Source organism: Syzygium oleosum, unplaced genomic scaffold, assembly GCF_021117445.2.
Source record: "Syzygium oleosum isolate NSW1041296 unplaced genomic scaffold, Sole_v2.1 Sole_v2.13, whole genome shotgun sequence".
Lineage (NCBI taxonomy): Eukaryota > Viridiplantae > Streptophyta > Magnoliopsida > Myrtales > Myrtaceae > Syzygium > Syzygium oleosum.
Genome location: NW_026607497.1, coordinates 9620392 through 9647519, shown reverse-complemented (window position 1 = coordinate 9647519; position 27128 = coordinate 9620392). Strand labels below are relative to the sequence as shown.

Genomic DNA, 27128 nt, shown 5'->3' with positions numbered 1-27128 from the left:
CTTTTTTCTCGCTCTAGACTTCCACCCTTTATTTATACGGAGCTTCAGCAGATCTCATACACGCCATCTCACATTTCCCATCGTCCTCCACTGTGTCCTACACTGTCTTCTTCAAGCCACTAGCTCTCTCTCTCTCTCTCTCTCTGCTGGGTTTGTTCTTCAGCTGTTCAATGTGTTCATCATATTGAATCTTTCCTCTTCTTCAGTCATCTCGTTTCTTGGTTCCATCAGTTCAGCCTTCATCCGCATATAGAAATTCTGAACTTTCATTTCTCAACAAAAAAAAAGAGAAAGAAAGCCAGAAAGATAGAAGTCAAAAAGGGGGCAAAATGGAGGATGTTGCTGTGTCTGTAGCTTCCAAAGTGGCAGAGGGCCTGGTGGCTCGAGTGGTTCGTGCATGCAGCTACGTGATATTCTACGCCAGCTACCTTCGCGAACTTGAGGATGAAGTTGCGAACCTGGATAGAGCGAGGCAAAGGGTGCAGCATTCTGTCGTCGAAGCTCAAAACAGCATGAAGCAGATTGAAGCCGACGTCGAGAAATGGGCGACAGACGCGAAATCCGTAGCCGACAAGGCGAGCGACATCCAGGAACGCAACGAAAAAGCAAAGAAAACTTGCTTCTACGGGTGGTTTCCCATTCCGAAGGCGCGTTATGATGTTGTCAAGGAGGCAAGGGAGACAGTCAAGGCCATCCAGGAACTCATTCCGAAGGGGCAATTCAACAAGGTCTACTGTGAGAATGCTCCGCCAGGGCTGGTTCCTGACGCTCGCAATGTGAATTCCTTGGCCGGTGACCGAGGCGCTCCGGACACGAATTCCTTGGCCGGTGATGGGGGTGATACTATCACAGAATCGCGAGCTTCCATCTTTCAGGGCATAATGAAAGCTCTGGATGATGAGAAGCACAGAGTGATTGGAGTCTATGGGCCTGGTGGCGTGGGAAAAACTACGTTGTTGGAGGAAGTCGAGAAGAAACTCAGGAAAGAGGGGAAACCTTTCCGCATGATTGTCAAAGCGAAAGTCTCACGGACTCCGGACTTGAAGAAAATCCAATACGATATTGCTTACGCCTTGAGTCTAAATATTCTGAAGGATGAGCCGAGTGAAGAGGGAAGAAGAGATCTTCTGTTCAAAAGATTACAGAAGGATCCGAGTGAGAAGGTTCTCATAATATTGGACGACCTGTGGGCGGAACTTGATTTGAAGGCAGTTGGAATTCCTTTGGGAGACGAGAGCATGAAATGCAAATTGTTGCTCACTTCGAGAGATAAAAGTGTGCTGGAGCAAAAGATGCATGCCGATCAAACATTTCGTCTTGAAGGTTTAAACGACGTCGAAGCTTTCAGGCTATTTGAAATGACGGTCGGCGACAAGCTCAAAGATGGGGAATTGAAACAAATAGCGGATGAAGTAGTCAAGAAGCTCGCAGGTTTGCCTCTTTTGATTAACTCCGTTGCAAGCACTTTGAAATATAGCGGACAGGCCGCATGGAGAATCTCGTCGAAAAAAATTGATGACTCAAATACAGATATCATAGTGAAGTTGAGTTATGACCATTTGAATAGTGAGGACACCAAGTCCTTATTCTTGCTCTGTGGTCTTATCGGTGGGACCATTCAAGTTGAAACTCTGTTGGTACTAGGCATGGGTTTGGGCTTGTTTGAGGAATTCAATGACACGATACAAGATTTAAGGGATAGATTGAATATTGCGCTCATTGAACTCCGTTCCGCTTGTTTGTTGTTGGATGGCAACGACGAGGACAATGTGACCATACATGATCTTTACAGTGAGGTGGTCGTCTCGAATGCATTTAGTGGTCAACATTCCTTAATGATTAACAGCAATTACGGCTCATGGCCAAAGGAAAAGCTTGAGAAATGCTGGGCATGCCTAGTAAATGTTGGCAATGATAAGCTTGCTGAACTAATGCTGTGTCGGTTTCCCCATGTGAAGATACTCATGTTGTCGGAACAATACGAGATGGGAGATTGCAGTAGAATGGATTTCACACATATGAAGGAGCTTCGGGCCCTATGTCTTTGCTCCATGTCTATCACCAGTTTACCTTCTTCGATGGAAATTCTTGCGAACCTCCGGTCATTAAGCATACATTGCTATGTGGAGGACGTTGCAATTCTTGGCAAGCTCAACGCATTGCGGATTCTCAGCTTTGCAGGGTCTAGAATTTCTAGGCTGCCTAAAGAAATCGGGGAACTAACGAATCTGCAATCGTTGAATCTAAGCAACTGCTACTCGCTTCAGATAATCGAGCCGGGAGCCCTAAAACGCTTAATCAACTTGGAAGAGTTACATATGAAGGGAAGCTTTGATAAATGGATGGGCGGGCATGAAATACCGTTGGAATCATGTGGTGCTTCGCTTGCCGAGTTGAAGAGCTTGACAAAGCTAACATCTCTGGAAATAGCGATTCCTCATCCCATCATACTCTTGGAGGATGGTGACCTGCCATTTGGGAACCTGGTCAGATTTTGGATCGACATAGGAAATGCAAAACGGACGAGATTTAAAGTTTTGAGAACCATGGAGCTCAAATTGGAAGGGTGCGACAATATTCTTTCAAGAGAATGGGTTCAGAAAGCTTTGCAGAAGACTCAATGCTTGAATTTATGCAAGTTGAGTGAATTCAAAAAGAGCGCTCACGAATTGTGCACCCAAGGATTCCGAGAACTGAAGCATCTCGACATTGACGACAGCCCCTCAATCAAGTACATTGCCAACTCATCCGACGGCCTCCCTCTCACTGCTTTTGTGAAGTTAGAGTCTTTGTTCCTTAAAAATCTTATTAATTTGGAGAAGATATACCATGGCACTATCGCACCAGAGTGCTCCAGCAAATTGAAAGCCGTAAAAGTCGAACAGTGCGGCCGATTGAAATACTTGTGGCGTCTTTCAGATATGCAAAGATTTGTACGGCTGGAAGAGATTGAAGTACGGGATTGTGACTCAATGCAATCCATTATCACACATAATGCAGGAGAAGAAATAGTTTCCGCCGACAACAGAGTTGTGTTGCCTAAAGTACGCCGTCTGGTATTGGGTAAGTTACCAAATATGACAAGCTTTTGCGCCAGAGCTGAAATGACATCAGAGGATACTCCAATCCAAGTTTTTTTTTTTCATTTTTTCCCTCTGTCAATTTGTCCTATTAGGATGAGATGATATTGGCGTTCACTAAACGTTAGTACATATTGCATTAAACTTTGATTATTTGTACAATTTGATTCAAATTTTGATTTACAAATAAAAAAAATCCTCTCAAATAGAACACAGACCATATATTCTGAGTCACGTTCAACTATAGTTAGAGGGAAGCCTCTTTCCACGACTGATTTTTTAATTTTTAATTTTTAAAAAATTTCAACGTTAGATAATTGCACTGATAACTTGGGTTTCTACTGTGACTAATTTATTACTTATTCAACCTTTTTAAATAGATGAAAAAATAGTGTGCAGAATGAATCTTGAATGCATACATAAAATTCAATAATTTCAAAATAAAAGAAAGTGACGTCAGGAGATTAAATAAATGGAGGGTGAATGAGGAGCCACGTAACAAAGAAAGTCCCTGTAATTCGTGTCTCACCTAACATGCAATTTGCAACTGATTCCAACATGTCATGCCAACGTCACCGTATCAACGTCACCGTGCAGTTCGCGCTGCATTGACAGCATGATAGCGGCGAGGATATCCTCGTGAAAATGATTTCCCTTCTCACGGAAGAGAAATTTGTTTTTTTATTTTTTTTTTTTGAATTTTAGAGTGAGATTTTCGGTCAATGGCGAAAAAAATAAAATTAAGTTGGTTGACCGATTCATCTTCCCCATGTTCAAATAAATGAAAAAGTCTGAAGCATTTTCTTGAAAGGTAGCTTTATTTGCAATAAAGGCACCTTTAACGAGTTCCATTTGCGGCGCTTTGTTTAGGTTTCATTCCCTCTCTTGGAATCCCTGAAGATGGTTGGTCTCCTCGACCTGGAAAAGATACTCTACGGTCAACCTCCATTAGAATACAGCAATCTGAAATCGATAGAGATAAGGGAGTCTCGATCAAAGTCGAGTTTTTTTAAATCAGATTGGATACTGAAGATGCCGAATTTGGAGTCATTGGAAATCGAGAGTTCTCCATCAGCGGAAGCAGTTTTCGACCTGGGGGAGCTAAAAGTCACGAGAGATGTCAAGATTCTCACTTGGCTAATGGAAATGACAATAAGGGAGTTACCCAACCTGCGGTGCATGTGGAAACATGATGTAAAATTACAAGGAATATCGGTATTTCGGAGCCTAAAGAAACTCGTGGTCATAAAAACGGGGCTGGCATTTCTCTTTCCGGTGTCTGTGGCTAAATGTCTTAGAGAGCTTAGAGACATTGATGTGAAGGATTGTCCAAATATGAAGGCGGTGATTGTGGATGAAGAAGGAAGAGATGAAGGGACAAATGACGTTATAGAATTCCCACTCCTAAAGAGCCTACTTATACGCAACTGTCCCATGGAGAAATTCTTCTCATATCCTCATGGAAACAAAGAGCCAGTAACCGCTACTTCAGATTCCCAAGATGGTTACTCCGATTCCTTCTTTGATCAAAAGGTACAAATCCCTTCTCTTGAGATTATACCCATAATAGTCATAGGCACACGCTTGGTGGGGCAAGTAATAAAATCTCTTTGAAGAATTTTATTTGGTTTTATTAGTTAATATGTGTTCATTATTTATGTTCACATTTGTCAGAGTAAGGCCACTGGTGAAAATTCATTCTTCCATCGCATCAAATAGATCGTTAGGATTAGGCCAAATTGTTAGATGTTTCATAGCTATGATCTAACGTATAATTCTCGTAAGCAGGTTAGTTTACCAAGCTTGGAGAGCTTATGGCTTGAATTAGTAGGATCCTTCAAAAGGATATGGCACGGTGATCTTCCCGAAAGTTCCTTTTGCGAATTAGCCACCCTCACCCTTATAAATTGCTCTGAGCTAGTCAACGTCTTCCCTTCTACAATCATAGGGAGATTGCACAACCTTAATAGTGTCGAGATTGCAAACTGTCCCTCCCTAGACTCATTATTTGATTGTGGGTCCCTTGATGCAAATACTGAACAAACAACTGTATTGCTCCCCAAATTGGAACAAGTGAGAGTGACGAAAGCAGGAAAGATGAGAAGCCTGGTGAAGAGCGACTCCCAAATGATTTGGGGCTTTCCTAGTCTCAAAATTGTCAGTGTTACGAATTGCTCCGACATGAAATATCTCTTCCCCAATTTCACAGCCACAACGCTAGAGAAACTCGAGAGGATAGACATTAGGCAATGCGAACAGTTGAAGGAAGTGGTTCCTGAGGAAGAAGGCGGTCAATCAAAGGTGGATGTGATGAGTTTCCCTTCCTTAAGACATCTAAGCATTTTGCAGTGCCCTAACTTTGGAGCGTTCATCCAGAGTCCTACAAGTGTCAAGAGGCAGTTAGGCAAGACGGCCGAAGAAAATGATGAATTCCCACAGCCATTTTTCAATGAGATGGTTCGCTTTATCTCTTGCATTATCATGTTTTAGAAAGAACAATGTAATAAATTTGTCCTACTTATCCTCCTCTCTCACATTATTCTCGTGCAGGTTAAATTTCCCAACATAAGAAATCTAGAAATTGAAGGCCTACGGTGCAAAGAGCTATGGAACAATCAAATTCCCACCAATTCTTTTCGGAAATTGGAATATCTTAAATTGAAGAACTGTGACAATCTCCAACGAATCGCCCCATCCCACGTATGGAAGAGGCTGCAGCGCTGTCTCAAGACCCTAGAAGTGATTTCATGCGGTTCGATCGAGATCATATACGAAGGTGATGGGACGGATACAAAGAGTGGTAAATTGAGGAGGCTGGTTTTGCGTGATCTCGAAAACTTGAGGCACATTTGGCAATCCGATGATCTCCCAAACGTCCCGTTCCCAAACTTGAGATACATAGAGGCCGTGAGGTGCTCCCGTTTGGAAATACTTTTCACTACCTTCACGGCGAAATTTCTCGGGCAAATCAAAGAGCTGGTGGTGGAGTCGTGTGGAGATATGGAACTAATTGCTGGCTATGAAAAATGGGAAGAAGCGACCGGCACGACAATCGCCTTCTCCAAGTTAGCTGCTCTTAGACTTTTCGCGTTGCCGAAATTCAGGAGCTTCTTACCTGGGAAATACTCTCTGAAATCACCGTACTCTGAGAACTTCCCATCCTTGGAAGTCTTGAGTATAGTAAGCTGCGGAGCAGAGCCGGACCGAGGCATTGTTGATGACTGGGCACGCCACCAAGCACGACGAAAATTCAACTGGCTCTTCGCACGTTGTAAAAGATGAAATCGGTGAACGGCGTTTGGCAATATAGAATAAGGCGTCGGGTATTCCTTCAATATTCGCTGCTTTGGTTTGGCTCCTGGCCCTTCGACTCGAAAATCAGTTTGTATTATAGCTAATACACAATTCTCAGTGTGGGACCCACATGCGCTCTGCATCACGTGGCCGTCAACAGACTTCTCTGGCTCTCTTTCTCTCTCTCTCTCTACATCTAACGATCTGTACCGTCGATTCCCTTTTATGCTCAAGGCTCGGTGCGCTGTGCAGAGGGAGGGAGGGCAGGACAGAAGCAGAGCCACCTTCCCACACGCCGAAGGAGCTCATCAAATTCTCTCTTAGCCCTCGGCGATTCCTTTTGATCTTCGTTGTCCTCTCCGTCGCCCTCCATCCACCAACAGCCACCGCCGCACCTCCATCTGTGGCCACCACATGATATGGCACGCTGAGAGGGGGGCAAGAACAGAGAGCATCGATCGAAGGGACTCGGGTGATTTTCTGAGCATCTCCAAGTCACTCGCTCGGTCATTTCAATCGAATCCTTTCCTCCTCGCTTCGTTGCTGATGATCGTCACCGCTTCCCAATCGCCAACAGTTCTGCTGCCGCGAAGAAGGTCCGTAGTGCCGAAGTGCTCGAACGTCGGTCATGACTGAGTGCTTCGACGATTCCATTCCTTGACGTTGCTTCTGTTGTCTCCTTACTCATAACCGATGTCAATCGCTATAGCTAATCATTCTTCCTTCAACTAAACCACATTTCGTCTGTTTTCAATTGCTTTATATACGAAGCAGATGCTGACAGCTATTGCTATTGTCTGCGTGAAAATCGGTTGTTATTCACGCTGTATTGATGATTTGATCTGGTGCTCCTTGGCCGAAATGCATACCACCTGTTTGATGAAATTCCTGTACTGAATCAAGTGTGTATTTTGATCCAGTTCTTGGCCGAGAATTTCCTTCTTTACTAGATTGTTGATCTATTCTGGTCATAAAAGCGTATTTGAGTTCTGTTTCTTCATAAAAAAATCATAGGTATTCAATTTCGAACTTGTTTTGGACCTGCCTGAACCTTGTCAATACATGCTGATTTGTGACTGTTGCGGACGTGAGGTGATGTCAATTGGTCCTTGCTTTTATGCCATTCCACTCAAGTAAGCATGTATGGTGATATAAGATTGTGTTATGGTTCGCGAGAATTATAGTCAAAACCAAACTTGAATATGCTAGAATCGAAGTATTGCGTGCTGACCGTGATCGCTTTGTTTGCGTCAAATCTATACTTACCAAAGGCACAGAGTTATTTCTTGACATATGGGAGAAATGGGCCAAAAAATAGGACAATCCAGTTGACTATAATCGGATATGAGTTGATCAAATATCGACCCATTTCAAATGACGTGATCTATGACCTGGATTCATATTGACTCCAAATACGATCTTGCCCATTTGGTGGGTTGAAGTCGCAGAAATCATGGTGGAAGATTAAACAAAGTGCAGTACAAGTGAAGAGAGAGATTGAGAGAAAAAAGAGAGGCGGCAGAGATTTCTTTTGTGAAAGATGATTCTTTCATATTTATCTTTTCCTGTTTGGAGGATTCTTTTTTGCTTTATTTAAAGGTTCCCAAGCGAAGAAATCCTGAGATGGCCGAGGATTCTTTCATTTTTTTTTTTCTTTCCCTTCATGTTGAGGATTCTTTCTCATCTGTCACATTTCCTATCTCGCATTTTCACTCTGTGTCCTTCACTGTTTTCTTCAAGCCACTAGCTCTCTCTCTCTCTCTCAATTCATCTTATTGAACCTTTCCTCTTCTTCAGTCGTTTCGCGTTTGGGTTCCATCAGTTCGGCCTTCCTCAGCCTACATAAATTCTTAACGTTCATTTTTCTACAAAGAGGAAGAAAATCAGAAAGATAGAAGTCAAAGAGGAGAAAAATGGCGGGTATTGCTCTGTCTGTGGCTTCCCAAGTGGCACAGTACCTGGTGGCTCCGATCGGTCGTCAATGTGGCTACGTGATATTCTCCGACGGCTACGTTGGCAAACTTAAGGAAGAACTTGACCAGCTGGAAAGGCCGAGGCAAAGGGTGCAGCATTCCGTCGGTGAAGCTCGAACAATATGAAGCAGATCGAAGCTGATGTCAAGGAGTGGGTGGAAAAGGTGGAGACCGTCGCCAACAAGGCGCGTGACATGCTGGATTGCGATGGAAGAGCCAAGAAAACTTGCTTCTACGGGTGGCTTCCCAATCCAAAGGAGCGTTATTGTCTCGGTACGGGTGCGAGGAAGACAGTCCAGGCCATCCAGGTACTCCGGCAGGGTAAATTTGAGAGGGTCTACTATGAGAGTGCTCCGCCTGGGCATGTCGCCGGTGCTCCTAATGTGAATTCCTCTGCCGGTGATGCGGTAGACACTATCACCGATTCACGAGCTTCCATCTTTCAGGGCATAATGAAAGCTGTGGATGATGAGAAGCTAAAAGTGATTGGGGTCTACGGGCCTGGCGGCGTGGGGAAGACTACGCTATTGGAGGAAGGCAAGAAGAAACTTAGGAAAGAGGGGAGACCGTTCAACATGATCATCAAGCGAAAGTATCGCAGATTCCTGTCTTGAAGAATATCCAAGACGAGATCGCTGACGCCTTGAAACTGGATCTGAAGGATGTGCAAAGTGAAAGCGGCAGAGGAAATCGTCTGTTGGAGAGGTTACAGAGGGATCCGATTGAGAAGGTTCTCATTATATTAGACGATCTGTGGGCTAAACTTGATTTGAAGGCAGTCGGGATTCCTTCGGAAGCGGAGAGCAGGGGATGCTAGTTGCTGCTATCGTCGAGATTTAAAGATGTGCTGGAGCAAAAGATGCTTGCTGATCGAACATTTTGTCTTGAAGGTTTAAGCAACGACGAAGCTTTTAGGCTATTTGAAAAGATAGTTGGCGACAGGCTCAGAGACGAGGAATTGAAACGAATAGCAGCTAAAGTGGTCAAGAAGCTCGCAGGTTTGCCTCTTTTGATTACCTCTGTCGCTAGCACTTTGAAATATAGCGGTGTGTCTGCATGGAAAAACACGTTGATAAAAATAGGTGAGTCAAATATAGAAACCATAGTGAAGTTGAGTTACGACCATTTGAAGAGCGAGGACGCGAAGTCCTTATTCTTGCTCTGTGGTCTTATTGGCGGGACCATTCAAGTCGAAATTCTGCTGGTACTAGGCATGGGTTTGGGCTTGTTTGAGGGATTCAATAACACGATAGAAGATTCAAGGGATAGATTGAATACTAGGCTCGATGAACTCTGTTCCGCTTGTTTGTTGTTGGATGGTGGTGATGACAAGGACAATGTGACCATACATGATCTTTACAGCGAGATAGTCGTCTCAACTCCATTCAGAGGCCACAATTCCTTAATGATGAATAGCAATTATGGCTCGTGGTCAAAGGAAAAGCTTGAGAAATGTTGGGCAATATGCCAAGTTAATGTTGGCAGTGATGGGCTTGCTGAACTAATGCGTTGTGGGTTTCCCGAATTGAAGATGCTCATGTTGTCTCAACCAAAAGACTGGGACAGGAGACTTGCACACCGACATGATGAGCAAGATTGTTGTAGACTGGATTTCACATACATGAAGGAGCTCCGAGTCCTATATCTCGGCTCCATGCATATCACCGCTTTACCTTCCTCGATCGAATTCCTCGAGAAGCTCCGGTCATTATATTTAGACCATTGCAATGTGGGGATGTGGCAATTCTTGGCAAGCTCAAAGCATTGCAGATTCTCAGCTTCGCAGGGTCTAAAATTTCTAGGCTACCTAAAGAAATCGGGGAATTGATGAATATGAGATTGTTGAATCTAAGCAATTGCTACGAGCTTGAAACAATCGAGCCTGGCGTCCTAAAATGCTTAATCAAATTGGAAGAGTTACATATGAAGGGGAAGCATTGATCGATGGATCGGCAAGGAAGAAATACCATCGCAATTGTGTAATGTTGGGCTTGCCGAGCTTGACAAAGATAGCCTCTCTGGAAATATCCATCCCTAATCCCACCAAACTCTTTAAGGATAGTGACTTGCCATTTGGGAACCTGATCAGATTTTGGATCAACATAGGAAATGTTGACGGGAGGGAATTTCAAGATTTGAGAACCATGAAGCTCAAATTGGAAGGATGCGATAGTATTCTTTCAAAAGAATGGCTTCAGAAAACTCTGCAAAATACTCAGTACTTACATTTGGACGGGTTGAAAGAGTTCGAGAAAAACGCTCACGAGTTGTGCACCCAAGGATTTCGAGAACTGAAGCATCTCGACATTGACAACAGCCCCTCAATTAAGTACATTGTCAATTCATCCAATGGTCTCCCTCTCACTGCTTTTACGATTTTAGAGTCTTTGTTCCTCGAAAATCTTATTAATATGGAGAAGTTATGCAATGTTCCTATCGCACCAGATTGCTTCAGCAAATTAAAAGTCGTGCATATCAAAAAGTGCCACCGATTGAAAAATATGTGGTTTCTGTCTGAGATGCAAAGACTCGTACATTTGGAAGAGATTCAGGTATATAAATGTGACTCATTGCAAGCCATTATCTGATGCAGGAAAAGTAGAAGTTGCTGCTGATGACATAGTCGAGTTGCCTAATGTACATCGTCTGGATTTGCAGAAGTTACCAAATATGATGAGCTTTTGCACCGGAGCTGAGGGTGCTCCAATTCAGGTAATTTTTTCGTTTTCTGGGTATAAGTTTCCTTAACTCTTAATCTTGCAAACCATACCTAGATCATACTATTACAAGGGGATTTAGGATAAGATGATATGGTGTTCACCGAACCTTAGTGCATATTGCATTAAATTTGATTATTTGTACATTTTGATTCACAGATAAAAAATCCATTCAAAGAAAACACAGACCGTACATTTTTTTTCACGTTCAACTATAGCTAGGGGGAAGCCTCTATCTACGACTGTTTTCTTTTCAATTTATTTCAATGTTAGATAATTGCACTAATTACTTCAGCTCTAACGTGGATTTGTACTATGACTAATTTATTACTCATTTAACATTTTTAGTGAGAAGAAAAAATGTTGTATTCCTTTACCCAAAAAAAAAAAATTGTTGTATTGAACAAGAATGAATCTCGAAGGAATGAATGAAATTCAACAATTTCAAAATGAAGAAAGTGAGAGATTAAATAAATGGAAGGCGAACCAAGAGCCACGTAACAAAAGAAAGTCCACATGATTCATGTTCCACCCACATGCAAGTTGCATTTGATTCTAACACGTCATGCCAACCTCACCGTGTGAACGTGGTTCTGCTTTTGTCAGCCCTTTGGTCATCCCTTTGTCTTAATTAAGTTTTTGACATTCTTAAGAGAGATCAAGCCCATTCATGTATTTAGAGTCCGCTTGTTACACTGGAAATTCTTTATTGCTGAAAAATGTTTACCTGGTAAAAAATCGTTCTTGTATTTGGTTATGCCGAAAATGCGATTTCAGAAAGTTTTTTTTAGTTTTTACTAACAAAGTGCGAAAATTTACAAACTAAAGACAAACACTGTTATGGATCCCTAATATAAATAAGCCCGAGTAAGTCATATTTACTTGTTCATAACGAAAACCAACAAGTTAACAAAAAATTTATGAAAAATTTAACTCCAATACAATTTTTTTTCAGTTTTGAAGGTCAAAATATAAAAACAAAAGAAAAGGCAACCAAATTATGGTAGTTATTTTGAAGATCAGCAAATGAATTCAAAAGAAAAGAGAAAAAAGTTTTGGTCAGAGAGAGAGAGAGAGAGAGAGAGAGAGAGTTGTGCAGTTGTGCTGCTGCATTAGCAGCATGATAGTGGTGAGGATATCCTCATGAAAATGATTTCGCTTTTCACGGAAGAGAAATTCTTTACTTTTTGGATTTTAGCCCGAGAGTTTCGGTCATTTTCTCGTGAAAATAGCTTTACTAGTAACAAACTCACCACCTTTAATGAATTTCATTGTGGCGCTTCGGTTAGGTTTCATTGCCTTGCTTGGAATCCCAGGTAATGGGTGGACTCCTTGGCCCGGAAAAGATACTCGACAGCGAACCTTCATTAAAATACAATTTGAAATCGTTGGAGATCGGATATATCGAATAGGATTAGGCCAAATTGTCAAATTTTTCATAGCAATGATCTGACGCATAAATCTTATGAACAAGTTAGTTTACCAAGATTGAAGACATTAGACCTTTACTCAATGGGATCCTTCAAAAGGATATGGCACGGTGAACTTCTCGGCAGTTTCTTCTCCGAATTAGCAGACCTCACCCTTGAAAATTGCTCTGAACTACTCAACGTCTTCCCTTCCACAGCCATAGGGAGATTGCATAACCTGTTAAGTGTCACGATTACAAACTGCCCCTCCATGGAATCATTGTTTGATTGTGGGTCCCTTGATGCGAATACTAAGCAAGCATCTGTATCGCTCCCCAAATTGGAAGTAGTGAAAGTGTATGAAGTAGGAAAGCTGAGAAGCCTGGTGAAGAACGACTCCCAAATGATTTGGGGTTTTCCTAGTCTCGAAGTTGTCTCTGTTGCGAATTGCTCCGACATGAAATATCTCTTCCCCCGTTTCACAACCACAACGCTAGAGAAACTCGAGAGGATAGACATTAGGCAATGCGAACAGATGAAGGAAGTGGTTCCCGAGGAAGAAGGTGGTCGATCAAAGGCAAATGTGATGAGTTTCCCTTCCTTAAGACATCTATGTATTTTGCAGTGCCCTAACTTTGGAGCGTTCATCCGGAGTCCTACAAGTGTCAAGAGGCAGTTAGGTGAGACAACCGAAAATAATGATGAATCCCCACAACCGTTGTTCAATGAGATGGTTCGCTCTATCCCTTACTGTGATATTTCGTATTCTTGCATTATCATGTTTTAGAACGAGCGATGTAATAAATTTGTCCTAATTATCCTCCTCTCTCACATTATTCTCATGCAGGTTACATTTCCCAATATAAGAAGTCTAGAAATTGAAGGCCTTCAGTGCACAGAGCTATGGAACATTCAAATTCCTGCCGATTCCTTTTGGACATTGGAATCTCTTGAATTGAAGGGCTGTCACAATCTCCAACGTATCGCCCGTCCCACATGTGGAAGAGGATGCAGTGTTGTCTCAAGATCCTACGAGTGATTTTATGCCGTTCGATCGAGATCATATACAAAGGTGATGGGACGGATACAGAGAGTGGTAAATTGAGGAGGCTGGTTTTGCATGATCTCGAAAACTTGAGGCACATTTGGAAGTCCGATGGTCTCCCAAACGTCCCGTTCCCAAACTTGAGATACGTAGAGGCTGTGAGGTGCTCCCGTTTGGAAATGCTTTTCGCTACCTTCACGGTGGAATTTCTCAGGCAAATTGAAGTGCTGGTGGTGGAGTCGTGTGAAGATATGAAACTAATTGCTGGACATGAAGTTGCCGAAATTCAGGAGCTTCTTACCAGAGAAATACTCTCTGAAATCACCGTACTCTGACTCTGAGGACTTCCCATCCTTGGGAGACTTGAGTATAGTAAGCTGTGGAGCGGAGCCGGACCGAGGCACTGTTGATGACTGGGCACGCCACCAACAACGACGAGAAATGCTCTGGCTCTTCGCACGTTGGGAAAGATGAAATCGGTGAACGGCGTTTGGCAATATAGAATAAGGCGTCGGGTATTCCTTCTATATTCGTTGTATCGAAAATCAGTTTGTATTGTAATACACAATTCTCAAGTGGGACCCACATGCACTCTGCATCACGTGGCCGTCAAACAGACTTCTCTGGCACCTCTTCCTTACACTCTCTGTACATCCAGCGATCTGTACTGTCGATTCCCTTTGATCTTCATTGTCGTCTCCGTCGCCCTCCATCCACCAACAGCCACCGCCGCACCTCCATCGCTGGCCACCACATGATATTCATTGTCGGCGATTCATTTTGCTGAGAGGGGACAAGAACGAAGAGCATCGATCGATGGGACTCGGGTGATCCAAGTCACTCTCTCGGTGATTTCCATTGAATCCTTTAGTACTCGCTTCGTTGCTGATGATCGCCACCGGTTCCCCATCGTCACCAGTTCGGCCGCCGCGAAGAAGGCCCGTAGTGCCGAAGTGCTCGAACTTCGGTCATGACTGCCTCTGCTTCGACGATTCCATTCCATGACGTTGCTTCTGTTTGCTTAGCTAATCATTCTTCATTCAACTAAACTCTGTTTTCCGTTGCTTTATATACGAAGCAGAGGCTGGGAGCTATTGCTACCGTCTGTGTGCAAATCGACTGTGATTGAGGCTGTATTAATGATTTGATCTGGTGCTCCTCGGCCGAAATGTATACCACCTGTTTGATGAAATTCTTGAACTGAATCAGTGTGTATTTTGATTCAGTTCTTGGCCGAGAATTTCCTTCATTACTAGATTGTTCATCTATTCTGGTCATGTAAGTGTATTTGAGTTCTGTTTCTTCATAAAATATCATAGGTATTCAATTTCAAACTTGGTTTGGACCTGCTGGAACCTTGTCAAGACACGATGATTTGCGACTGTTGCGGCTCTGAGCTGATGTCAATTGGTCCTTGATTTTGTGCCATTCCACTTAAGCAAGCATTTGTAGTGATATAAGATTGTGTTATGATGAATTTCATGTTCACTTGAAAAGAAATTATGTCATGAATGAATTAAATTCTACTGGAAATCGATCCGTGTATGCTTACTCTGTCTTGATATCTCTGATTTGGTGTGCTTTTGATTCCATCTTGAGGCTAGTTTGGTTATGGGATCATATATGTTCATGCTAGGAAACTAATATGGTGAATCTCATGCCAATTTTGCGAGAATTATGGTCATAACCGAACTTGAATATGCTAGAATCGAAGTATTGCATGCTGACCGTGATTGCTTTGTTTAAATTCGGTATTTATTTGGTCTTGGATTGATGCCATTTTGATGAAGTAGACTCATATGCGCTTGTAGGAAGATACGGCTTCAATTCATGTCAATTGGTCATCAAATGATGACAATCTGCGGTCCTGTATGCTCTGTTACAATTCTGAACATGTGCTGGAATTTGTGGAATAAGCATGAATTAGATGGATTTTGTCTCAGTTTGGTTGCCTTTTTTATTGCCCGTGGATAAGTGATATCACGTGTGCATGATTAAATTTATGAGATGTATGCTTGATACTGCCATAAGTAGGTGCATAGTTCAGATTGTCTCTCCTATAATCATTCTGCACTGGAGGTGCAGAGCTCCATCTATCTCCTTGGGGCAGGTCTCTCTGTTTGCTGATAGTAATTGTTGTTATGACCCTGTTGATTGTAGTTTACCTGATATGAAGGCACCGGATCTCTCCTATGTCCTTGATCTGGATCCCTTCCACCGGTGGCTTAATTCATATTGCTCATTGGCATGGGATTTCTTCTTTCACCTTGCCCCGGGGAAACCATAACTTTGCTGGGGAGAATAATTTTGCGGAGCATCCTGCTGCATAGGTCCCTGATAACCAATATTGAGGGCTCCCTTGTCTATTTGGCACTTGAACTCCTTGCCGGTCATATCTAGGTTGGTCGTAGTTTCTATTGTAATCACGCATTCTACCTCCCGGCCTCCCATACTAAACTGGTGGTGGTCTCTGAGTAATTACTCCATTTTCATACTTGTCGCCTAATGATTTAGTAAGTTCGACAGAACAAGTGTTGCAGGGTCACTAATCGTAGAGATATTGGAAAGTTTAGCTTATGGATTTAGATGATGTATGGACTAAATGACTGAAAAATTGTGACAGAGATGTATAGTAGATGCATTTCTGTGGAGTCAAATCATACCTCCGTTCTATTTAAAATATCAATATGATGATTTATGAAGCTTCATCAAAAAAATTAAATTGATTAGTTAAATCTGACAATCGAAAAAATAAATTAGTAATGAAAGAGATTAATATCTCCATTGGCTTTAAAGAGGGGGAGGGGGGATTTTGTTGCGTAACAAAAGACTCCCAAGTTATTTTTTCAGGTGAAACAAAGAAGGGCAGTAATTCATCCAAATTACAAAGCTCTAACAGAAACTAATATCATGAAATGGAAAGAATGCTAGGAGAAATTAAACGAAAACCGAGATCGAAACTCTAGACTGAAATTGAATGTGGTTTGAAATGAAAGGTAAATGAAACGGTACATTTGACTGCAATCCGATAGGGAGGAACTCATTTTGCATTTCCTCTATTTCCTCCCACTTTTAAGAGGAAATATTTTTGTGAGCCCTCAAGAAAATTTTTCTCTACCATTCTCTTCTTCACTTCCCTCAAACTCATTCTAGCCCAACAAGGGAAGTAAATTTCTAATTCTATACTATAATCACCATGATCACCATAGATTATATCTTTGAAAACACGAGTGGGTTGATGAATGTTCAAACCTAGTTTGTATTTCCGAGCATGCTTCGCTAAATACTAGTTTCACACTAAGGTAGTTTAGATTGGTATATTGTCCTCAAACAAACTGGTAAATTCTCCTTTGTTGAATGTAGATTATGACTTTTGAAATTATAAAATTTGGCCACTTTTCCATTGCCGTCTAATTGCATTTGTGCATTAGCAGATATTAATACTGTTCGAAGCAGCTTTATTATATTTATTTTACGATTTGGAGTTTGCAAGGAGAAGACGTCGGCTTTGTGAATCGTTACGTTTCCTTTCCAGTGAATGAATTGGAGAGAGAGAGAGAGAGAGAGAGAGAGAGAGAGAGAGGTGAGTGGTCGGGCTCAACCATTGAAAAACGTTGAGATCCATACTATTCATGAAATAGGCTCACATTAATATGGAGTTAATGATCCCCTTAACATACAAATAAACTTTATATTCACTTGTCCCATCGATGAGGTGCAATTACTCAATGAAATTTGGTTTTTTTAGAACTATTAAAGTGATGTTTCGAGAAATGAACTATGATTATGCTTACAAGTTTTTATAAATTAAAAAGAAGGAAGAATGAGAAGGCATCTTCTATGAACCGTCTGTTTCTTCCAATTGAGTTGTGTATGTAGTTCAAAACCAATGTATATTTACAAGATTAATAGACTTAGATGTCTCTTAGATTTCGGTAATTAATAGAAATTTCTTTTGACCAAAAAAAAAAGTTGCCTCTTAGATATCAATAGAGTATGCAAGACTCTTTGAGTATCCGATTAATTTCCATCAGGTGTAGTGGTCTCTTCATCCCACACAAATTGGGTAATTATTGGAGATACACAAGTCTGTACTCTTGGTAGCGACCCTATGAAAATGCGCAAATATGATTATTCAATCGCAGGCCTTGATTTTTCCTTATATCACATTTTGAAAATCTTTTAGCTGCCACACTTGATTTTTTTAATCTCAATTTCTATTCGAAGTTGATCTTGGCAACTTAATGTTTAAAACGTGTGAGCTTAGCCCATCTTGGTTTCTTTATAATTACTGGGAAGGTTTGGAGAATATTTCTTCTACACTAGGAATTACTACTTATTTCAATTCTAACCTTAATCTCACAGTATATGTTTTTCCCTCTTAAAGAAAAGAATTAAAATGTAATCTGTGTGTAGTTATGAGACTGAAAAACTAGCTTTAATTAGCTTTAATATTGAGATTAATAGGAAAATTGAACGTAGCTCTCGTCGATCTTGTCTTTGTTACATTTTGTCAAATAAATTGGGTGTTGGATTGACTTACACACTTGCCAAATATGCAGTTGCTACCGGAGAATGGAGCTTCTATGCTCGATTGGAGAACCATAATCATTTCTCAAGTTGGATCTATCATGGTCACAAGTAGTCAATCTACCTGATTCGATCAAAAATTCGATGAAATTAAGAGTAATTTGGATAGAACATACAACGACAACTAAGTTGCCTGAAGCTCCCGTCTAGATTGTCAAGATTGGAATTTTATGATGTTGCAACACTACCCTCGTTACCTTAGTTGACACTTTTATTGTTTAAGCAAATCGAACATGCATTTTTTTTTAAAATTGATAAAGATAAATACAAATAAAAAAATAAATAAAGAATAATAAGATAAATAACAAATAATAAACAATAACTAGTGTGTCGGCCCATCTCATTGCAACCTTTCGTCCAAACCCGTTCAGTTCAGGACCCAATTCTTTTTTTGACTACTTACAACCAAAAAAAATAATCTAAATAGCAAACAGAGAGAAATTCCGAGCAACATGGCTCGGACTCGCCGGCCTCCGATGTCGACATCTCTACCGGCTTTCGCTCCCGTAGTGGCGAATGGCTTCACCAGTACTTCGCCTACCTAGACATTGACCACCAGGGCCTTCTACCTATGGAAGACCACTCGCGCGAATAACTCCACCTCTCCTCTGAACGGGGGATTGGGGACGTTGGTGGCGATTGCCATTATGGGCGTGATTTTTCTGACAAGGACCACCACCGGAGCAAAAGCAGATGACGACATCGGAGGCCGGCGAGTCCGAGGCATGTTGCTCGGGATTTCTCTGTATGCTATTTTTGGGGAAAACTCCAGACGGTTGTGTTTGGTTTGGTCTGGACGGAGCAGCACGAGAGACACCGCAACTGTGGATAAGGCTCGGTAAGCATAGTGGCGAAGCAAGGCAGCGTGGCTGTGGCCTGTTAGTGTTGCCACCGTGGCTGTGGCGTCGAGCTGGCGTCGGGGAAGGCAGCAAGCAACTCGTCTGGATGTGTAGGCAAGACGACGACTGTCAAAGGGTCGAGCAGCACGAGTGAAATCGGGGGGACTGCACAATGTGGTCAAGAAGGTAATAGCATGACAAAACCCAGGCAGTATTACTTCTTGCTCTCTCTTTCCCTCTCTCTTGCTCTACTTCTTTTTCTTTCTCCTCCGTAAAAGCTCAAGCCTTCCCCTATTCCTCCATTTATAGATAGAGAAGAGACGGAGGTTATATTGTCAGCGAAAATCTCCCCAGATGGTAGCAGACTTTTACTCAACTGACTAACATCTCCCCCTTAGGAATCGTTCAATTCACCGGAATCGTTCAAACTCCTCCGCGACCAGATTATCCGTTCCTGATTAATCGTTCAATCGCTGAATGAATTCCTTCTCTATCAGAGAACTCACACTTATTATTCTCTCTCTTGGTTGACCGATTCTCTCTCTCTCTCCGCAATATTCTCTTTGCTAAATCTCGCTCTATCTCTTCACTTGGCTGAACAAGTTCGAAGAAAGGGAAAAGCGATAATGGGTTCGACCATGGCCAAAGCTGAGTGCTTTTTCTTTCTATAGTTTTAATCTTGGAATCAGGCTTGGAATCGTTGTCCTCGGTCTCGCTTCTTATGATCTTCAGTGTTTGCTTCCATCATTTCTAATTCCAGCAATCCTCTTGCCGCCGGGACGCCTCCACTGCTCAGCCATTCCAGCTACGGCCACGGAGGATCTTCAGCCACCATCGAACCTCCATCTCTGGCCACTACATGATATGGCACGCTGAGAGAGGGGCAAGAACAGAGAGCATCGATCGAAGGAACTCGGGTGATTTTCTGGGCATCCCCAAGTCACTCTCTCGGTGGTTTCGATCGAATCCTTTCCTCCTCGCTTCGTTGCTGATGATCGTCACTGCGAAGAAGGTCTGTAGTGCCGAAGTGCTCGAACGTCGGTCATGACTGCCTGCTTCGACGATTCCCTTCCTTGACGTTGCTTCTGCTGTCTCCTTACTCATGTCCGATGTCAATCGCTGTTAGCTAATCATTCTTCCTTCAACTACACCACATATGCTCTCTGTTTTCCGTTGCTACTGTCTGTGTGCAAATCGACTGTGATTGAGGCCGTATTAATGATTTGAACCGGTGCTCCTCGGCCGAAATGCGTACAACCTGTTTGATGAAATTCCTGTACTAAATCAGTGTGTGTTTTGATTCAGTTCTTGACCGAGAATTTCCTTCATTACTATATTGTTGATCTATTCTGGTCATATAAGCGTATTTGAGTTCTATTTCTTCATAAAAAATCATAGTTATTCAATTTCGAACTTGGTTTGAATCCGCTGGAACCTTGTCAATACATGCTCATTCGCAACTGTTGCGGCCCTGAGGTGATGTCAATCGTCCTTGATTTTATGCCATTCCACTCAAGTAAGCATGTGTGGTGATATAAGATTGTGTCACGGTGAATTTCATCTTCGCTTGGAGAAGAAATTATGTCATGAATGACTTAAATTCTACTGGAAATCGATCTGTGTATGCTAACTCTGTATTGATATCTCTGATTTGGTGTGCTTTTGATTCCATGTTGAGGCTAGTTTGGTTATGGGATCATATTTGTACATGCTAGGAAACTAATATGGTGAATCTCATGCCAATTTTGCAAGAATTATAGTCATAACCGAACTTGAATATGCTAGAATCGAAGTATTGTGTGCTGACCACGATTGCTGTGTTTAAATTTGGTATGAATTTGGTCTTGGATTGATGCCATTTTCATCAAGTAGACTCATATGCGCTTGTAGGAAGATATGGCTTCAATTCATGCCAATTAGTCATGAAATGATCACGATATGCGGCCTTGTATGCTCTGTTGCAATTCTGAATGTGTGCTGGAATTTGTGGAATATGCATGAATTAGATGGATTTTGTCTTAGTTTGGTTGCCCATGGATAAGTGATATCGCATGTGCATGATTAAATTCGTGAGATGTATGCTTGATATTGCCATAATTGTCAAATAGATCATCAGCATTAGGCCAAATTGTCAAATTTTTCATAGCTATGATCTGACGTATAACTTTTATAAGCAGGTTAGTTTATAACCGCTACTTCAGTAAAATCCAGTAACCGCTACTTCAGATTCACAAGATGCTTACTCCGATTCCTTCTTTGATCAAAAGGTACAAATCCGTTCTCTTGAGATTATACCCATTATAGTCATGGGCACACGTATGGTGGGGCAAGCAATAAAATCTCCTTGAAGAATTTTATTTGGTTTTATTAGTTAATATGTGTTCATTATTTATGTTTACATTTGTCAGAGTAAGGCCACTGGTGAAAATTCATTCTTCCATTGCATCAAATAGATCGTTAGGAGTAGGCCAAATTATCAGATGTTGCATAGCTATGATCTAACGTATAACTCTCATTAGCAGGTTAGTTTACTAAGCTTGGAGAGGTTATGGCTTGAATTAGTAGGATCCTTCAAAAGGATATGGCACGGTGATCTTCCCGAAAGTTCCTTCTACAAATTAGCCACCCTCACCCTTGAAAATTGCTCCGACCTATCCAATGTCTTCCCTTCCACAATCATGGGGAGATTGCACAACCTGAAAAGTGTCGACAGTCAAAACTGTCCCTCCCTAGAATCATTGTTTGATTGTGGGTCCCTTGATGCAAATACTAAGCAAACAACTGTATTGCTGCTCCCCAAATTGGAAGAAGTGTGGGTGACGGGAGCAGGAAAGATGAGATGCATGGTGAAGAGAGACTCCCAAATGATTTGGGGTTTTCCTAGTCTAAAAGTTGTCAGTGTTGCGAATTGCTCTGACATGAAATATCTCTTCCCCAATTTCACAGCCACAACGCTAGAGAAACTCGAGAGGATAGACATTAGGCAATGCAAACAGTTGAAGGATGTGGTTCGCGAGGAAGAAGGTGGTTGATCAAAGGCAGATGTGATGAGTTTCCCTTCCTTGATACATCTAAGTATTTTGCAGTGCCCTAACTTTGGAGCATTCATCCGGAGTCCTACAAGTGTCAAGAGGCAGTCAGGCGAGATGGCCGAAAAAAATGATGAATCCCCACAACCGTTATTCAATGAGATGGTTCGTTTTATCCCTTGCTGTGATCATTCGTATTCTTGCATTATCATGTTTTAGAAAGAACAATGTAATAAATTTGTCCTACCTATCCTCCTCTCTCACATTATCCTCGTGCAGGTTACATTTCCCAATATAAGAAGTCTAGAAATTGAAGGCGTTCAGTGCAAAGAGCTATGGAACAATCAAATTCCCACCAATTCCTTTTCGAAATTGGAATCTCTTTATTTGAAGAACTGTGACAATCTCCAACGTATCACCATGTCCCACATGTGGAAGAGGCTGCAGCATTGTCCCGAGATCCTAGAAGTGATTTTATGCCGTTCGATTGAGATCATTTACGAAGGTGATGGGACGGATACAGAGAGTGGTAAATTGAGGATGTTGATTTTGCGTGATCTCGAAAGCTTGAGGCACATTTGGCGGTCCGATGGTCTCCCAAACATCCCGTTCCCAAACTTGATATACGTAGACGCCGTGAGGTGCTCCCGTTTGGAAATGCTTTTCGCTACCTTCATGGCAGAATTTCTCGGGCAAATCGAAGAGCTGGTGGTGGAGTCGTGTGAAGATATGGAACTAATTGCTGGACATGAAAAATGGGAAGAAGCGACCCGCACGACAATCACCTTTTCCAAGTTAACTGCTCTTAGACTTTTCGAGTTGCCGAAATTCAGGAGCTTCTTACCTGAGAAATACTCTCTAAAATCACCGTACTCTGAGGACTTCCCATCCTTGCGAGACTTGAGTATGGTAAGCTGTGGAGCAGAGCCGGACCAAGGCACTGTTAACTGGGAAAGCCACCGAGCACGACGACGACAAATCTGGATCTTGGAACTTGATGCAAGATTGGATCGGTGAACGGTGTTTGGCAATATAGAATAAGGCGTCGGGTATTCCTTCAATATTCGCTGCTTTGGTTTGGCTCCTGTCCCTTCGAATCGAAAATCAGTTTGTATTATAGCTAATGCACAGTTCTCAGTGGGACCCACATGCGCTCTGCATCACGTGGCCGCCAACAGACTTCTCTGGCACTCTTCCTTACTCTCTCTCTCTCTCTCTCTCTCTGCATCTAACGATCCGTCGATTCCGTTTTATGCTCAGGCTCGGTGCGCTCTGCAGAGGGAGGGAGGGCAGAACAGAACAGAAGCAGAGCCACCTTCGCACACGCCAAAGGAGCTCAGCAAATTCTCTCTTAGCCCTCGGCGATTCCTTTTGATCTTCGTTGTCCTCTCCATCGCCCTCCATCCACCAACAGCCACCGCCCAACTTTCATCGCTAAGAGGGGGCAAGAACAGAGACCATTGATCGAAGGAGCTCGGGTGATTTTCTGAGCGTCCCCAAGTCACTCTCTCGGTGATTTCAATTGAATCCTTTCCCCTCGCTTCGTTGCTGATGATCGTCACCGGTTCCCCATCGTCACCGGTTCTGCTGCCGCGAAGAAGTTTTGTAATGCCGAAGTGCTCAAACGTTGGTCATGACTGCCTGCTTCAACGATTCCATTCCTTGACGTTGCTTCTACTATCTCCTTACTCATATATCCGTTGTCGATCGCTTTAGCTAATCATTCTTCATTCAACTAAACCACATTTCCTCTGTTTTCCGTTGCTTTATATACGAAGCAGAGGCTGGGAGCTATTGCTATTGTCTGTGTGAAAATCGGTTATTATTCACGCTGTATTGATGATTTGATCTGGTGCTCCTTGGCCGAAATGCATACCACCTGTTTGATGAAATTCCTGTACTGAATCAGTGTGTATTTTGATCCAGTTCTTGGCTGAGAATTTCCTTCATTACTAGATTATTGATCTATTCTGGTCATATAAGCGTATTTGAGTTCTGTTTCTTCATAAATAATCATAGGTATTCAATTTCGAACTTGTTTTGGATCTGCTTGAACCTTGTCAATACATGCCGATTTGCGACTGTTGCCGCTCTGAGCTGATGTCAATTGGGCCTTGATTTTATGCCATTCCACTCAAGTAAGCATGTGTAGTGATATAAGATTGTGTTATGGTGAATTCCATGTTCCCTTGAAAAGAAATTTATGTCATGAATGAATTAAATTCTACTGGAAATCGATCCGTGTATGCTAACTGTCTTGATATCTCTGATTTGGTGTGCTTTTGATTCCACGTTGAGGCTAGTTTGGTTATGGGATCATATATGTTCATGCTAGGAAAAACTAATATGGTGAATTTGATGCCAATTTTACGAGAATTATAGCCATAACTGAACTTGAATATGCTAGAATCAAAGTATTGCATGCTGACCGTGATTTCTTTGTTTAAATTCGGATCACAATTTGGTCTTGGATTGATGCCATTTTGATCAAGCAGACTCATACGCGCTTGTAGGAAGATATGGCTTCAATTCATGACATTTAGTCATGAAAGGATCACAATTGGCGGTCGTTTATGCTCTGTTGCAATTCTGAACATGTGCTGGGATTTGTGCAATAGGGATCAATTAGATGGATTTTGTCTTTAGTTTGGTTGCCTTTTTTGTTGCCCGTGGATAAGTGATATCGCGTGTGTGAATAAATTGATGAGACGTGAGCTTGATATTGCCATGAGAGTCTTGGCTTGATAAATGATTTAGAGGACTCTGATGTTAAATTGAAGTTTAGTTCTATGATTCTTGTGATTTCAAAGCAAACCCTCTACTAGTTTTAGAGCTCGGGGCATCTACTTTTTTTTTTTTGTAATATTAATTATTTTTTAAAAATAATGACTTCGTCTAAAGGTGATTAGGTAGACTAGTCCGATCTGAGGAAATCTCTCGACAAAACTGGTCAATGAGGCCCCTCGAAATATTGCACGGACGGCACTTGCCAACAAAATACCAATATTCTCTCCCTTTGCTTCGACGCTCACCATTCAAGGCTTATTTATAAGAGTTATAGCTTAAATCTAATTGATCCTTCAAGTGCGTTTGTGCCAACATACTGTGCACAACACCAAATTCGACCTACTCATTCATGATGTCCTTTCCTTCCTCGGAGTGTTCACTGGCCACTGCCGTTCAGAATGATGTTTCAAAGACATGATTTTTGTTTTCCTCCCTCCTTCAAAGAACTCGTAAAAGCAACCCTCAAGCGAGGTGGCCACCAGTACTACCAGTACCCTGCCCTTGAAATCCATCAAGACCCTTCCCTTATGTTCCACCAGGAGTAGGTGCATGGTTCCGATTGTCTCTCCTATAATCATTCTGCACTGGAGGTGCAGAGCTCCATCTATCTCCTTGCGGCAGGTCTCTCTGTTTGCCGATAGTAATTGTTGTTATGACCCTACTGATTGTAGTTTCCCTCGTATGAAGGCACCGGACCTCTCCTTCCTTGCTTGATATGGATCCCTTCCACCGGTGGCATAATCCATATTGCTCATTGGCATGGGATCTCTTCTTTCACCTTGCCTCTGGGGACCATAACTTTGCTGAGGAGGATAAATTTGCAGAGCATCCAGCTACATATGTCCCCGGTAGCCAATATTGAGTGCTTCCTTGTCGATTCGGCACTTGACCTCCTTTCCGGTCTTATCTAGGTTGGTCATAGTTTCTATTGCATTCTACCTCCTGGCCTCCCATACTTGAACTGGAGGTGGTCTATGAGTAATCATTCATTTTCATACTTGTCACCGAATGATTTAGTAAGTTCAACAAAACAACAAGCGTTGCAGGGTCATAAATCATAGGCAAGTTGAGCTTTTGGATTTAGAGGATGAATGGATTAAATGACTGAAAAATTGTGGTAGAGATGTATAGTAGATGCATTTATGTGGAGTCAATTCATACCTCCGTGCTCCTTGCTTTGGGAATCAATGTAGAAATAAGGTAATATAAAAGCAACTCCAGTTAGATATGTTTATAGCTCAAAATATCAATGCACAACGATGATGCGATACTAATCATTCGTTGGTTGCGATGGGAAACTTAACAAAGACACTTGCTTCTGAAATGCTCCGCCTCTACTTCAGTCGTGCTACGTGCATATATTCTCTTTTTTGCTTCCTCCAAACTGAAACACAGAGTATCAACTATCATCTTAGCTTTGCAATGTAGATCATGCCACGGTTGCCTAGGGACATTGACAGTGGACTACACTCATCACAAAAAGAAATTAATTCTCATGACCAGAAAATAGCATATCCGTGTTATTACAATGCTAAATGTAAACATTAGTTAATTACTGCGAATGTGGGGTTGTGAATGTCAATTTTCAAAGACGATGTCAAGATTGCTATAGAGCCCGTGCTCAGGAGCGTCGTATCGGCCATCGCATAGGTCCAAGCTACCAATGAAAGCTGTTATTTTGTGGTTTTTTCCAAAGCAATTTATTTGTATGGAGAAAAAGTACACAATAGAAACCCCCATTTTATTGAATGATTTTTTAAGGTAGCATTATCCTTTTGAATTATTTTCAATAGAGATAATTTATAATATAATTAGTCAATGGAAATTGGTTATACACTTTGCCTAACTACACTTGTTAGCTAGGATAATTTGCTTTTAAAAATTTGGATGCCCATGCTGATTCATTTTGGCATACTTGTGCCAAATTATTTATTTTATTCTTATTTATCATTATAAATCCTTGTACGACAAAAGATCCCCTTCCTTACTACTTTTACCTTTTGTTTTCTATCGCTTAAATATTTTCAACCTTTCCTCTCTTATTTCAACGTGTGTGGCTTCTTAAAAACAGCATGTAACTTCATTTAGTATAAAGCAGATATTGATGTTTTCAGCCTTTTCTTGAGAAAGAGTGAGATAGTTCGTAAAATTAAAAGAAGGCATATAAAAGAGGAAGTAATGGAGAGGAAGTAGATAGAGCTGCTATCAAAAGGGTGCAAAATCCTTTAATCAAAGCAAATTTCGCCTAGATATGATAATATAACAAGAAGAGAACTCGTGAAATTGATCTAAATAGATTTTCTATAAAAAAAATCAAAATAAAGATTATTGAACCTTCATCACAAAAAATGAATTTATCAGTTAA

The 27128-nt window shown here is 41.7% G+C and overlaps 1 protein-coding gene across 4 annotated transcripts; it reads left to right on the top strand.

Annotated features, from left to right (window-relative positions):
- Window positions 1-26512, top strand: LOC115666086 (disease resistance protein RPS2-like). 4 transcript variants are annotated; one of them, XM_056316840.1, is made up of 5 exons: window positions 3-3131; window positions 3951-4613; window positions 4869-5537; window positions 22256-25304; window positions 25451-26512. In XM_056316840.1, the coding sequence occupies exons 1-4, from the start codon at window positions 330-332 to the stop codon at window positions 22991-22993; spliced, it is 4872 nt and encodes a 1623-aa protein (XP_056172815.1). In that variant the 5' UTR covers window positions 3-329; the 3' UTR covers window positions 22994-25304; window positions 25451-26512. The 4 variants fall into 4 exon arrangements, with proteins under 4 accessions (XP_056172818.1, XP_056172815.1, XP_056172816.1 ...); XM_056316841.1 differs by lacking the exons at window positions 22256-25304; window positions 25451-26512 and adding an exon at window positions 13321-13737 and having other exon boundaries at window positions 4-3131; XM_056316842.1 differs by lacking the exons at window positions 4869-5537; window positions 25451-26512 and adding an exon at window positions 21470-22141 and having other exon boundaries at window positions 6-3131; window positions 22256-22396.
- Window positions 26513-27128: the final 616 nt, after the last annotated feature.

What these genes read in the sequence shown, in the direction of transcription:
- LOC115666086 (XM_056316840.1), top strand. Translation starts at nt 330, where the DNA reads ATGGAGGATGTTGCTGTGTCTGTAGCTTCCAAAGTGGCAGAGGGCCTG. An exon ending in CAGAGGATACTCCAATCCAA is followed by an intron (nt 3,132 to 3,950) that starts GTTTTTTTTTTT and finishes CGCTTTGTTTAG; the next exon opens with GTTTCATTCCCTCTCTTGGA. An exon ending in AGCCATTTTTCAATGAGATG is followed by an intron (nt 5,538 to 22,255) that starts GTTCGCTTTATC and finishes ATCCTCGTGCAG; the next exon opens with GTTACATTTCCCAATATAAG.